A 16,552-nucleotide genomic window follows, 5' to 3' on the forward strand; every position below is an offset into this window, starting at 1 on the left:
ATATAGGTCCATATTGACGATATTTCGTATTCAAAACTTTTTTCATTTGGCGTATTTCGTAACTTTTAGGCAGCCAGAATTAACGATGTGATGTTTGGCTAAGCTTCCAAAAGAGTAGCCAATATGAAATATCAGCTATGAGGAGTCATATCGAAACCTTTCCTATAAATGCTATATACATTTTTTATATTCAATAGAAATATATGCAAATGTATCCGTTGACAAATAGTATCTACAATGTATGCATCGAAAAGAAACTGATTCAAAGCAATATTGTGAAATATGGACGTTTTTGCATAAAAAAAATGCTAACGATGTAGTTGTCAAAAATTAATATTGCATACAGTCTATTGCCAACAGAAATGTACCTGATTCGATAGCGGACAGAAAAATATAGTACTTACGTAGTATTTATATAGTACTTTCTAATAATAAATCTGAAAGCATTAAAATTAGAATTAGTTTCTAATTGCATAACCAAGTCCAAATATAAGTATGCAAAGCAATTCTGTGTTTAAAATGATGCAAGCATTAAAAAATTTCCAATATCCTTAAAAGTATTCATTAAATCTTCTATATTTCTATTTCAAATTTAATTATGTTTAATGCAATTTATAGTTTTTGCTTTTTTTAAAACAAAAAAAAATTACTTTTTTAATAAAAAAAGAAGTCATTTGCATATTATATGAATCTAATAAAATATTTTTGTCAATTTCTAAGGGAATAAAAAATACCTGTTCCTTTTTTTTATTTAAATTTTTGTGAATCGAATTAAAATTATATGATTTTATGCTGTAAATCCATGTGAATTCCATCCATTCACTTTTAAAGGTATAGTAAAGGAAATGGAAAATCTACGGTGATAAGAATATTTTTTTTTAAACAGATGTTTTCTAATAATGAATATTTTATCAATCTGTGCATTAAATATTTTTGAACAGTTTTCCAACGAATAATAATAATATATATGCTTAATCAGATAATCATTCAAGTTATTTTCAATTTTAACCATTTTCGAAAGAAGATTATTTCTGAATTTTAAAACTTCAATGAAAAGTTTCGATACAACAACAATAATAAACTCTAAGAGCAAAACATCTCATTTTTTTTTATCGCAGCTTAACATAAATTAAATAACAAAACAATAGTCTAAATACACAAAATATTTTTTTAAAAAACTTAATTCATTCGCCTTTCGTTATTAATATAAAAATATTTCCGCTTAGGCAAAATTTCTTCCATGTTAATGAGAAAGTAAGTTCATACCTTTTGTAAAACTGATTCACTTAGTTTTTCTCTGTTAATGATTTTAATAGCTACTTTTCTTCCAGTGATGCAGTGCACTCCTAGTTTCACCAGCCCTGTAAAGAAAGAATGAATTAAATGTTGATAATTCATTATAATAAAATATTAAAACTTAGATGCAGACAGAAAGAAGAAAATTTGGTTAGTTTGTCTTATTTTGGAAATAAATTGTATCATATCACGACATTTAGTAGTTAAGAATTTTAAAGACAGTTAATAATTTTTAATCATGTTAAGATTATGAAAAGTAATTTTTAACCAAGTAAAACAAAAAAAATGCATTAATTTATGTGCATGTCCAGAACAACATTCAAAGAAATTCTTAGAAAAGATTTTAAATGCGTTTTTTCCCTTTGCATTTGTATTTTTAAATAAGGAGTTTTTTTCATTGGAGCCTTAAAAGTCATATATTCTTCTATAGGAATTAAAATTATGTTTTATGGCTTAAAGTTTGAAGCAAGTAACTAAGTATAAGTATTAAATTATAATCGATATCATTCATATTTTTATATATAATAGTTATTCTTTGAGCCCTCTTTACTTTGTAAGTTTTCTCATTGCATTAAATCATACATAATGGCGAAGAGCATCTGTTACCACGTAAGCATTAGAGCATTATTATAGAAAATGATCAAAATGACAATTTTAAAAGCAAGATGACTTTCTTGGTAGTTTTTTTACAGACAGAATTACAAGAAGAAATAATTGTTACCATAATATGACCACTCAGAACTTCATTTCAGAATTTCGTTAAATTAAGATGGTCTTGCTTTTGATACTATTTGAAACTATCATAGAATTTGTTCTAATTAAAAATAAAAATTTTGCTGTGCTACTCGAGGCGCGATTCATTCAGCTTATAAGCAAGATAACGTTTCTAGTTCTTTAGATAAAAAGCTTCATGTTTACGCTTTCAGTTTCAAGAGGGCACGTGATCTCTGTCCTCTACCTTTATCCATTAAGCAAAATCACTAGTCTCAATCATCTTCTAATACCCCTGAATTCCCTGGAGGTTACTGTGTTATTTTCCCCCGGAGTTTCTGGCAAAATAACGTCAGTGACTCCAAGCAGGACCTCGACATCAGATGAATTATGAACGTGATGATTGGCTTTCTCATCAGGGGAAAAAGTAAAGGAGGAAGGAGAGAAACCATAAACTATCCTGATATATTTTCCATAAAGGAGATATTTCTATTTGTTGGGAAACATTCAGTTGCATAAATCTTGCAGATGTGACAAACTCGTTTCATTACTTCGGAGGGAACAAAGAGTAGAGATATGTGAAAACTTTAACGAAATTAGTATTTTACCAACTTGTTTCCATAGTTTGAATGAATGCGATAATTAGGGATTTCTTAGGAAACTTTTCTGAAGTTTAGAATGTTCGAATTTAAGAATAAATTGTAGTAAGAATAGAAAGAAAATACTTTATCGAAATCATACTCATTCTTTCTTTTGCTTTCTGATTAAATTGTTCATTATTTAAACTATTTCAGAGGCAGAAGAAAGCCCATTATTTTCTAAAAATTTAACTTGCCTATAAAAAGATAGCATTAAGAATTTTATTAAATCCAAAAATGATTAAATGCATATAAAAAGAAAGATTAAAAAAAGTCATAGAGCAGACACTGCTGAAATCCATTAATTTAAAAAGATTATCCACAATTAGTCAAATTGCGTTTGGAGCACAGAATCTTCCGTGAGTATTTTTTTAATTATGAACTGGATTCAAATTAAAACATTTAAAATTTAAGTTTTCAAAACATTAGTTAAATTATTACTTTGAGAAATCTTATCTTTGATTCAATATACCTAGAAGATGATATACTGAAATTATGAAATTAAAAAATAAATAAAGTATAACTCAAACAAAATATTGAATAATTTTTTTTGTTTGAAATTATAAAAAATAATAGGAATAACAAATAGCTAATATTATCAAGAGCTTGGATAAAAAAGAAAAAAAAATTGCATATCATCATGTATGCCATTTTTTAAAAAATATTTTTCCCTTTATTTAAATATACTTTTGCTTGAAGTTTTTAAAAGTTATTTAAAATACATTTATGCCACGACTATCAAATAGAATATATATTATTACAAAGTGGTAAAGCGTATCCCTAACATGCCAATCTTGGCGTGAAAATTTGGCGACCTTGGCGACAAAAGGAATCTTTTAGAAGAAACCAGATGGTCTGAACATTATATCAACCGAGACCAATTTTTCCTCGATACTTGGAGAAAGTTCTGGAATTTTCCCAAGATTACATTACTTCCTATCTGTGACATCAATTCCTGTGGAAGGACTATAAAAAAAGCAAGCACTCAAGACCGCAGGAATTGGAGTATTAGACAACAAGCAAGCTGCTGAACTAGTGATTAAATTCGCTGTGTTTGATTGGCAATATTAGTTGATATTGATATTTCTGTTGCTTTGTGCTATTTTAGAGTTTTCCTGTTAGACTGCGTTAAAATAAAAAGCTTTATTTTTGTAAAATCCTGCTTATTGGATTGCCTCCAAATAAACCTCCAAGGAAAATTTTGTAATAACATATTGAAATTGAGTTATAACTACACTCATGTCCGTAAATTAAGGATAATTCAAAGTCACGATGAAATCGAACTCTAAAATGCCTATATCACCCATAAAATGACTATACGCATCTTCAAAATTCATATTCAAATTGCAGGAAGCCACCAGATGACACCGATAATACGTCACAATGACGAGAGTGTGAGTATAAGGAATAAAATTGTTCACAAGCGCTTTATAAGCCTTTCAGTGCAATAACTGCATAGTTATGGCACAAAGAACACATTTGGATAATTTTTTATGTGGTAGAATTATCGGCTGTATAGAATGTGGGCGTTCCCAGTTGGTAGTATCCGAGGAACTTGGAATCGCCCAGAGTGTCATCTCCAGGCTTTGGCAACGAATCTAATATGATGGTAACATGAGTAGACGTTACAGCACAGGTCGCCCTCGAGTTACAACACCGAATGAGGACCGGTATTTGGCAGTTATTGCCAAAAGAAACAGACGGAGCACAACATCAGACCTGCCTCGTCAGCTCTCTTCAGCCACTGGTACGATAGTTTCAAGGCAGACCATGTACAGACGCTTAGGGCAGATTGGTCTATATGTTCGTAGGCCTGTCAGATGTGTTCCACTTACTGCAACTCACTGTCAAATTCGGTTAGCCTGGAGTAGAGAGCATGCATTGTGGACACCGCAGCAGTGGGCTTGTGTGATGCTTTCCGACGAGTCCAGGTTTAGCTTGCAGTCTGATTCTCGCCGGACTTTCATATGAAGAGCGCCAGGTACCCGTTACCACCAAGAGAACATCACTGAACGACACCAAACCGTTACGATGGTACAAGATTGCTTGTTTGGGGAGGAATTATTCTGGGTTCCAGAACAGACCCACATGTTCAAATTGGAACCATGACAGGCCAAATATATCGAGACGTCATTCTGGAACAACATGTACGTTTGTTTCGGGGCGCCATGGGCGCAGAATTCGTGTGAATGGATGACAACGCCCGTCTTCACTATGCAAACTTTGTAAACGAATGCCTTCTATTGGAGGATATCACCCTTATGGACTGGCCAACATTCTCACCGGACTTGAGTCCAGTAGAACATGTGTGGGAATGCTTGGATGAAGAGTTGCAGCCCGTTAACCACCTCTTACATGTCTACCGGAACTTCGGAGAGCATTGCTTGATGAATAGTGTAATATTACCCAAGATCAGATCAATAATTTGATACTCAGAATGCCTAGACGTTTTACGAACTGTATTGCATCATCTGGGAGACATACTATGTATTAACCTTCATAATAACCATGCAATTTTGGTTTTTGTAAATAGGTGTTTTTTTGCGATTTGCTCCAGGGAGCAAAAAATCTCAATTTTTATTAATGATATCAAACATATAGCATCTTTTTTGCTCTTTACCTTTTGTTTAATAAATAGGCTTTGCAAATAAGTCGCGTTTGTTTTGCTTCTGACTCTTTCTTTTTCTGAACTTGCATTATCCTTAATTTATGGACATGTGTGTATATATGAAAATACATTGTGAGCTTTTCATAGCAGTTTAATTTTGAATTGTGGTTCTATGACAACGAGAGTTTGGTTCCTTATTCCTTTTCTAAGCTTTTTGAATTTCATATGTAAGTAAACAGTTTATAAAAGAAGAACTAAGTTTTAGTTTTTGTTAATTATTTAGTTATTATTTCTCAAAATTATAAAATATGATTTGCAATTTTGAAAATGGGGTTTTTGATCACATAAAGATATTAAAGTAAAATGATTTATTGCTTTACAAGATTGGATTCGACGATAAATACTAATTAGTTTTTTAATTTTGTCACAGAATACAAAATATTTCAATGAAGCATTTTAAATGAGGCAATTAAAGCAACTAGCTAAAATTTAGCTTTACGGACAAGAGATTAATGAAAAGCAAGTTATAATAATATTAAAAATCTTAGAGTGCATTAAAACAAGAATTTTTCATTATGTAACATTTTACACCGGGTTATATTATTGATAGAGCCACGGAAAATAAAAAGAGAAAGGGGACACATAATGAGTCGAATTACTCATGATTCATCATATACTCATTGATTTATGCCAATTACACAATACTAATTTATATGAGCATCATTAATTCAGATTAATTTAATTTTGAACTAGTTGTGATCTATACGGAGATAAAAGAATCTGATGTCTCAAATTTAAAACTAATAATGTATCAGTTATAAATTAAGACTAATAAAATAACAATTATACATAATAATAAATCCTAATTTTTTAAGATTCAGACAAATATCAGTTATAGATAATAATAAGTCGTTATTTTTTTATGTGATAACACCATTCCATGAATAAACTGCATTACGATATAATACGAAGGGCCCAAGAACGTCATTCGAAGAATTAGAGACTATAACCAAGAATGAAATAAGCATGTTACATAGTATAACACAATATTACACATCATGTATAGAAACAATGAAGGTATCGCTTTCTTGACATTAGTTGAAGCCTTTTTATATCCTGGTTAAACAAATTTTATAAAATACAATATCTTGGTAATTAAATGCATTAATAATTTTTTTCAGAATTAAAGAATTATGAGTAAAAATAATTATCATCAACTCTACATAGTAATTAAAATAACTGATAGTCAATTTGCAAAGTTTATGTGCTTGTATGCATAGTAATAATAAAAAAATGCGGAAAAACTATAACTATATATTGCAGTCTCCACTACTTGATAAGAAGAAATTTGATTCTTTATCAATAATATCGTTCACATGTTGCTACAACAGCAAAATTTTTAACTTAACTAAAACCAGTAGATTTTCTCAATAATAAGCATGGATTTATTTTTGTTATAATATAGAATGTTTAACAATTACTATTACGTATCTAACCAGCTAAATTTAATTAGTACATGTCATTAAAACTAAAAAAGAACATAAAGATACTTCAGAAATTTATGAATCTCATTTTATTTCAAATAAAAATGGAGAAAGACTAATACACAAGTAGAAATTAACGTACTATTAAAAATGAATAATTTTCATAAAATATATTTTGAAATTAAAGAAGATATAAACCTGCATAATATACTCTGGTATTAAATCAAGATTCTTAATTAATTTAAAATCATTACAAGAAAGAGAATAAAACAAGTAATTTTTACAAAATCAACTAAATTTAAATATCAGAGAGCATTAAAATCGACAACGGTATAAAGACACTTCAGAAATTTACTGAATTTCATTTCTTTCAAATAAATATGGAGAAAGTTTAATTTATAGTTAGAAATTAACATACAATTAAAAATGAATAATTTTCATAAAAGATATTTCGAAATTAATACATACCGGAATTTACATAATCTCCACTTGAATTAAATCGAGATTCTAAAATAGTTTAATACCATTACAAAAAAATGAATAAAAAAAGTAATTTTTACGAAAGGCTTATGATAACAATTTTATTCGTTGCCAGTTATAAACTAATATAATTGAAATAAGTAACAATAATTTCACAGTCGATAATTTTTTTCAATATCAAACGATTTTTTTCTTATCAAAAATTTAATTTACAAAGAAATAAAGAATATTCTTTTATAGAAATAACAATTTAATAAATAAATAGAAGTCTTTTTAATAATTCATATTCATAAAAAAGAGCAAAAATTATTTAATTTGTATAAAACAAAAGAGAAAAAAATAATGTCAAAATATTAAGCATAGTTTTTATTGAAAAAGAGATCAAGCATCGAATCAATGCCTATAAGATGAAATTTTCAATACTTTCCATTCATGGCAGGCTGTTCTTAAGAAGTTCAAAATATAGGTAGAAAATAAGCATAGGAATATTAATTTTTTTTCGGTTGGATGCAAGAAATATTTTTCAAATGAAGAATTTTTTAAACACCTTTTTAATTGATGCAAATATTCATTTTTTTAAAATTTTCATCATACGGAAAGTATATGAAACACAGTAGCAGTAAAAAAATTTGTACTTGAAATTTTTATTGGCTTTTTAAGCTTCTCTGTATTAGATAAAAAGCGTTTGAAGAAAAATGTTAGTTTGTGAACACGATAACTCAAAATTGTTTTGAACTGTATAGATGAAATCTGGATCGGGTTCTTAACATCAAATTATAGATTTCTATGACATTTTGAACAAAATCTATACACAGACAGATGTCTATCTATCTAAGTGAAAGTAATAAATATTTGACATTAAAAAACTAAATGGATAAAATTTAGCAAACAGTTTTAGCATCTTAAATGTATAATCCTTATGAAATTTTGCTCCAAATTTTTCAAATAGTTACTGTCTATCCGTCTGTGTGTTTGTTTGTGTATAAACTCAATTACTTATAAAGGCAATATAACTTAGATAAATGAAATAAGGTATCTAATTCTGTTCCAAATTTTGGTTTTATCGGTGGAATTATTATGGTAAAATTGGTAGAAACCTATTATACATTCTGGAAGATGTATACTATATTTCTATACTACTCTATAATATACTAAATGATATAATATAATATAATATATATACTATACTATAATATAATATATTTCTTCATAATAATATGAAGTATAAATTCTCATGTGACGGTTTTTGAAATAAAAATATGAACAATCGTATCGTGCTCAATTTATAATGGAATCGAATCAAATGTAATGCCATATTTATCTGACATGAGTAATTATGCTAGTTGTATAAATACACATAATTATGCATCATCAAATTTTAATAGCAACCAATAAAAAAGCATCATCTCGCACTTGATTGAATATGCATTTTAATATATTGAGTTTATATGCACTCATGCATAGATATTGCACAGATGCAATTTTTTAAAATTATTGTACGTATGGCGGTTATTTAATGTCTTAAGTTATGTTTAAATTTTACGCAACTTTTCCGAGGTGGGCAAATTTATTTTTGTTTGAAATTTAATTATTAAAATGCTAAAAAGAAATATGATTTTTGAATAAAAACGTTTTCAAAATTTCATTTATAAATTCTTAGTTATTAAAAGCATGGAATGTGAAAATGCAACATAAGCTTTGTAAGCAACGTAAGCTTCCGTGTGTACAACGGAAGCTTTCATGCTTATATCATTAACATACATACGTAAAAGTATCTTTCAACGTATACTGGGGTATACATTATTAAAACTTCCAATTATAGCCATTGGGAGAGTTTTTCAACAACTTTCTCAAATATTTGGACAACCAGAATCTTCTTTTTATTCCTTTTATCCACCTCTTCATTCCCTGAATGTAAAAGATATTAAATTAATGTAAGGAAGAAGGAGTCAAACCCTCGAAGATTACAACGTAACGTTGGCAAACGTAAATATCTCCTTTCCTCTGACTTTCGCTTGTAATGACACAATATGATGCGCTTTGCACTTCGTAATATAATGAACAAAACTGAATATGCATTTTGAACACTTTCTTTTCCCTAAGCTAGATCTAAGATTTGACCACAATACTAGTTTTTATTTTCTTTTATGCAAAATATGCACACACACAAAAAAAACCCTTATCATTGCGAAAAAATTGATCAAAAACAGTCGAGAATTTGATGAATCTCCGTGTTTCTGACCTCTCTTAATCTAAAAAAAACATATTTTTGGAATGATGTCTGACTGCCTGTCAATACAGTAATTCAAAAATGTTTTAAACTACATTGATGAAACTTGGTAAAGAATATATACACCAAATTGATAGATTCCTATTAAATCTTGAACGAAATTCATTCTGTAGAAATCTGTTTGTCCGAGTTCAAGTGAACATGAAAACTACAAAACGCAAAGAGCTACATACATGAAATTTGGTACATAGATTGAGTATCAAAAGTACAGATCCGTATCAAATTTGGAACTATTTGTCTATTACCTATATACATCGTGGTTGTCTATCTCTCGGTATGTACTTTGCTATGCTTGTATCGTGATCTCTCAAAAAAGACATCCAACTGGGTAAATTAAATTTAGAACATTGTTTAAGGATTTAAAGGGTAGATTTATATCAAATTTCAAAACAAATGACAAAGGGTTAATTATTTGTTGGTCTGTACACTCTTATGCGATAAATCAAAAACCCTATTATTAATTACCAAAGATCACGATGTTTTAGTAAAATGTTGGATTTACGTCAAGATTCAATATTTCTTAACCCAATTCGTCAATGGAATGCAATTATTACATGAATTGCCGGTTTTCTTTATTATAGTGCGAAGAACATACTCATCTTTTATCAAAATAAAAATCTGAACACTTATGGCCTTTATAGCCTTACACAAAGTCCACAATTTTATGCAGAAAGCAGGGGAGGGAAGAGAGTATTCGAGAAAGCTTCATGGAAACCACTTCCACTGGTTATTTATTTAATTCATTGCGTTTTATCATTTTCCCATATGCGATTATATACACCAACAAATGTTCCCCCTTTGACAGGATTTGGTCAGAAATTTCATGTACATTTACGTTTTTCATGATAAATTTGTGCACCGAATTTTATCCATATATCTCTAAATACTTTTAAGTTATAACAATCACATGCTCCTGGATGGATCTACAGGATTGTCTATAACAGATTTCGCCCAAACTTTGACAGAAATCTACAAATATAGTATTAATATTACATATGAAATTTCGTCGCTGCATTTCAATGCATTAATCAGCTATCATGTTTGCAGATAAATAGATATATTCCTCAAATGTATTCTCTGGAATAAATCTTTAAAATATAGAGATACGTCAAAGTATCGATATCGATTATTTAACGATTATAATAATTTTTATTTACATACTTTGCAAATAAAAAATTGAAAACATGGAATGAAATAATTGTAGAAATGTTCAATATGTTTGAAACTTCGTTGCAGCATTAAAGATTTATGTTGCAAATTATGCAGAAGAATAATTTTCAAAAGCTGTCCAAATTAAATAAAAATTTCAAGACAATTATATTGTTATTATTTAAAAGATGTTTCTTTTTAATTTTATCTCTTAAATTTTAATTAATTAAAATCTCAACAAAGATTATCTAACAGAAATATTCAGGTGAACCATTTTTGTCTATTGCAACAATTTATATTCGCATATGAAAGAATAAAAAGAAAATCCTTATTTACTTTTATATATTAAAAATAAAGGAGAAAGTGTGTGTTGGAGCTCTAGGCCAACACATGTTAGTAAATTTGCCACACTTATAATTTGGAAGATGATATTCCGCAACTCGGAGGGATCTGACTTTTGAAAATTTTAATTAGAATTTTATTTAATTAAAAATTAAGGGAACTATTGCCATTTTTTAAAATAATGCAAAATTAATTTTCGGACCATTTTAAAGTTAAAAATTTTCTTTTTAATGATACCAATTTATTTGTTATACAGATATTTTCTGAATTTTAGCAATATTTAAAAATATATATATAATTTTCAACACTTTTATGCAATACATCTCATTGTTGATTTGAAATTCAAATTGTTTTCATTGTTCCGTTAATATTTTATCACGTTATTTTCTTCTATTGTTCAAAATTAAAGAAGAAGGATTTTGTTTAATATTTATGCAGTTTATATGAGGAATAATAAAATATAGTTACGCCTGCCTCTAAAGTTAGAAGATAGATTATCCAAAGAGTTATATCTGGATAGCACTATGATATCATGAGAGTTGACTCTGTTGGGATCGTTCACATACACAATGGAAAGAACAGCGTAAAGTTATTAAATTAACATGATCTAGATATCTGTCATAATTTGATGCTTAAAAATATGTCACAATTTATATTGTCGCAACAGCATAAAGCGGTTAGACCGAACTGGTAGTAAAACTTCACACAATTATTTGCATCTCACAAACGTCTGCTATTCTTCACTGTCTCTTAGATTAGCTGCACTCAACAACCGACCGACTAGTGATTCGACTATATGACTGGCTACTCAACACACGACTCGATGTTAATTCTATATTTAACTCCAACATTAGGCACAAAGCTCAGTCCTCGACTCAAAAATCGTTTGAGCTCAGCTCAAGTGATTCACAATTGCGCTTTTCTCAACTGACTCATTCCAATTCGTACTCCTGGCTTTTTATAGTTTCGGAAGCAGGGCGATGAAACTTCTAGATAGATCTATATAATTCGTGTCCTAATGGTTTTATCACCAAATCTCTTATTGATTTTATCTTCTATTTAGTCGCCAAATTCCTTACAATGTCACTAAATGGTCGCGAAGCTCTTGAGGTCATTAATCCGTCATCCATTCAGCATTCATCAGAATTGTTCGAAAAACTGTCCTCCCTAAGATGGAACTAACTACACTGTTAAGCAAACATATGAATTCTTAACAATACTATGCTGAGGGAATCATGAATATCAAATTACAAATCAGATTTAATTGGAATTAAATATAACCAATATTTCCGGCGAATCAACTGGCTGCTAACTGTAGTTGGTCTTATAAACAAATATCAGTTGATTGTTCATTTTAATAATGCCAATGATCGCAAATAACTTTGATATAAATAGAAAATGGTATAAAATAAATCAAAGAAAATTTTAAGCACAAATAAAAAAATTCTGCAAAGCTCAAATTATATTCTGCATGATATTAATAAAGAAGTGTTATATTATATTAGAAAAGAGAATTAAACATTATTATATTAGTAAAGAAAATATGAAGTAAAGGGAAAACAATGATTTTGCAAATGTTCTTAACGTTTCGTGCATCAGTTGCAAGATAATGAATGAACTCGAAATTTGTATTGGCACGTGCATATTTATCAAGTAAAATGATTCCATTAATCTTAAAGTATAAGATTAATATTTGCAGCTTATACTACAGCATGCGTATACGCATACAAATGCATAAATCCGCACATATGAGCACATGGCAAGCTGACACACACACACATTTTAGAAAATATTAAAACGCTAAAAAAGCGTAAAATATAGAGTATGATAAATATGTAAAAACTACCAAAGACCAGATGCTCTAAAAGATGTGAAAAATTTGTTCTTAAATGAACTATTTTTTTCTACACGATCAAAAGTTCCATAAAAACATGTGTAACCTTGAAAAAAATGAATTTATTCTTTCCTTCCAACCGAAACTTTGTTTAACACTGGAGGCTAACCTTTTGCAAATTCAAACATAATTATATTCTTATTACAGATATTTTCTCGTTTAAGCATAAAATACAAAAGCTGGTTCCTGATAAGGGTAATAAATTTTTCTTCTCTTGCTTGTACGCCTTCAGCAAATCGAATTCCATTTTACCTTCGCATTTTTATATTGTTAGCAATTTCCACCGTCTAGTGAGTTTAGTTTCCGACGTAATCCTATTTTTTATGATTTATTGGAGGTTATTTATATATATAATGGGAATTTGTGACTTCATGCAATGATCTGAAATAAACGATCATAATTTATGAATATTTAAAGTGTCGATACAGATCTAAATTTAACTTGATAATCACGTGGGAAAAAAAAAACCTTGCAAAAATGGAAATTTTTCCCATTTAAGCTTAATGTCGTTTGTGTTCGAAATAGTTTGAGATGATTTTAGGCGATATTGATCACAAAATTTTTTTAAAAACTATTTTAAGCTTCATATTTTATGTAGAGTGAATATTGAATATTGTGTAGTGAGCAAAATGCAATATACAAATTTTATAAACAATCTCAAATAAAAAACGTATTCATGAAGCAGAAAATATTTTGCTCTAACTTTTACTGTAGTGCTTAAAAAGGATCTAGTTTTACTAATATTTAGCTAATACTAATTACTTCTAATAATTTTACTAATAATTAATACTAATTGTTACTATTAATTTTACTGATAATTAATACTAATTACTACTATTAATTTTACTAAAATTAAATACTAATAATTAATTTCACTAATAATTATTTTCCTCAATAATTAATTAAATTTATAAGACGATGTGTATATATGTAAAATAAATCTGCACTCAAGTTCGCTAAGTTGAGAATTATTTATATGAGAATTTTGAAAACGCCTACATAAGACGAAATTTTAAAAATTGGTTCATCTGTTTTAGCTTATGCATGAGAATTACAAAATTGTATTTTAACTTTTTCTGTTATAAATGCATTGTTATATATAATAGTGGACTCTCCACAGGTTTCTAGTGATAGAACAGGGTAATAGATAAACAATCAAAGGTACACACATTCGAAATGCAATCCTACCGAAGAATTGGCCTGATACGTGAGTCTGGTAGAGGTTAAATTTGATCTAAATTGGATATCGTCATAACAATAATGTTTAACTATGTGGTTCACTCTTTTTTATGTGAGCGTAGACTAGTTTCTGTCAAAATGCCCCCAATGAGCGATTTCTTCTTTTCATGCTTTCGGAAATAAAAACATGGTGTAGCACGCCGCTATATTGCTATGGCTTCGTTAGAAACCAACATTTTTTTTCTTTTTCTTTTATAGCAAAAACAGATACAAATGTCTAAACCTCGAGCTACTTTGAATTGATTATTCAATATGAATGTTTGCGTCTAATGACTTAAGAAAAATAATGTTCAATATGAAAGATCTGAAATGGATAGGATTCGAAGTGGAATCTTACCAAGAAAAAGAATCTTTCTTGTCGTGTGAACAATTTTTCAAATTAAATAAATCCATCTTTACAACTATTAAAACATGGGTTGCAGATTTCAAATATGGTCCTACAAGCACTCTGGATAATTAAAATCACCCAACACAGAGGAAATCGTTACGAACGTTCATAAAAACATTATGTATACCTATTGCAATTGACAGAGATTGCTGAGTCTGTTGGTATATCCAAAAAACGAGTAAATCCTATTTTAACCAATATTTTAGGGATGAGAAAGTTATCAGCAAGATGGGTACCGTGTTTGCTGACCTTGGATCAAAAACTGCAGCACATGGAGATATCAGAACAATATTTGGAACTGTACAATTCAAACCCAACTGATTTTTTGTGACGTTTCATTACTATGAATGAGATGGATTCATCACTATATTACAGAGACCAAACAGTAATGAAAACAGTGTACAGCAAAAAACGAATCAGCATCAGAAAAAGGAAAAAGTGCGCTATCTATTGGAAAAATTATGGCAACAGTGTTTTGGGATGCTAAGGAAACTTTATTATTGGATTAACTAAAAAAAAGACAGGACCATCGATGCTGAATATTATTCTAATCTTTCGGATAAATTGAATTCCAAAATCAAGGAAAAAAGAGAAGGTTTTGCCAAGAAGAAAATCCTGTTTCACCAAGACAATGCTTCCGTACACAAGGTTGTCAATGTGATGATAAAACTTCATGAACTGAAGTTAGAAATTCTTCCTCAGGCACCCAATTCTCCTGATATAACCCCACCCCCTTCGGATACAGCTTCTTCCCCAATTCGAAAATATTTCTGGCTGAAAGGAAATTCTGTTATGATGCCGAAGTCATCTCAGTGACGAATGTCTACTTTGAGGCCTTAGAAGAAAGCTCTTACAGAAAAGGGATCCAAGCATTGCCACACCGCTGGAGCAAGTGTTTATCTTTGGAAAGGGACTACTTTGAAAAATAAAGCAATCATTAAATATATATATATATGTATTTATTTATTTTCCTTGTTAGGCCAGGGATTTTTCTCCCTACCTCCGTATTATTTTTCTGCATGGAAACGTTTCTATAACTGCATTCATTTTATTAAAATCACAGAATTTATTATCTTATTCTTTGTTTTTGAAAATAAATAATTTCAAATTAATTTTTTGTTTTGCACTCGATCTTTTTTGCTGTGATACATTTTATTTTTTACATGATTATGAACAAGTTGCTATGAATTTATTGGGGAAATAATATCGATAGGATCAAGGAAAACTTATTCAAGTTAAAGGAACAGCCAGAAAATTCAACATTTAAGGTATTTTTAACGCATAATAATGCTATGAAAATGTTTCAAAAATTTTTTTTCCTTACAAACTCATGATATAAAATAGCAAACATTATCAAAACATACTATAGGTAATTTGAATGAATTGTCACATCGTTTAATTAATATAACAAAATAATTTTTTTATTAATGAATCTCAGTTATACAAATTTGCAACAAATATTTTCTAAATGATTTTAATAACTTTGGAAATTGTCGGAACTTGTCTTCCCGAAACTTTATGGCATGCTCAGATAAAAATGTTATGTTTCTCCCACTCCTGAATAAAATGGCGGGGCTTGGACAAAGGTGTAAGCGCATTAAATGCATAGACTTTTATTTTAAGACTCTCTCACATGAGAGTTGTGTGTTTTGTCGTAAAGTAAATTCGACATTCTTATGTTATTCACCCCATGTTATTGTCGAATATCTGAAACAAAACAGAGTATCAATGTGGCTGGAAGGATCGATATTTGGCGATTAATTACTGGGATACTCCAGTATCTGGTACTAGTTCAGATCTGGTAATGTCTACCATCCATATCAGTTGCTAATTTTCGTAAAAAGTTGTTTGTTTAATTGATATTGTGTTAAGGTTCTTGCTATTCAGTTTAAATTATTTTAGAAATCTTCCATAAAGTTCCGCAAAATCAACGGCAATTAACTGTTTTGGTATAGTGATTATATGGCAAAGCAGCCAATATAAAGCTCAATAAGCCCAAGCCAATCCTACGAAGTTTATTCAACACCAAGACA

General features: G+C 29.3%; 1 protein-coding gene across 1 annotated transcript in view; it reads right to left on the reverse strand.

Annotated features, from left to right (window-relative positions):
- The window catches only part of LOC129970090 (serine/threonine-protein kinase BRSK2-like), a 106,842-nt gene that overhangs the window by 40,494 nt on the left and 49,796 nt on the right, over positions 1–16,552 (reverse strand). The window contains exon 2 of the mRNA XM_056084435.1: positions 1,267–1,361. Within this exon, the coding sequence (XP_055940410.1) occupies positions 1,267–1,361 (95 nt within the window). The remainder of the gene's footprint in view (positions 1–1,266; positions 1,362–16,552) is intronic.

Source organism: Argiope bruennichi, chromosome 1 (genome assembly GCF_947563725.1).
Source record: "Argiope bruennichi chromosome 1, qqArgBrue1.1, whole genome shotgun sequence".
In the NCBI taxonomy this organism is placed as follows: Eukaryota; Metazoa; Arthropoda; class Arachnida; order Araneae; family Araneidae; genus Argiope; species Argiope bruennichi.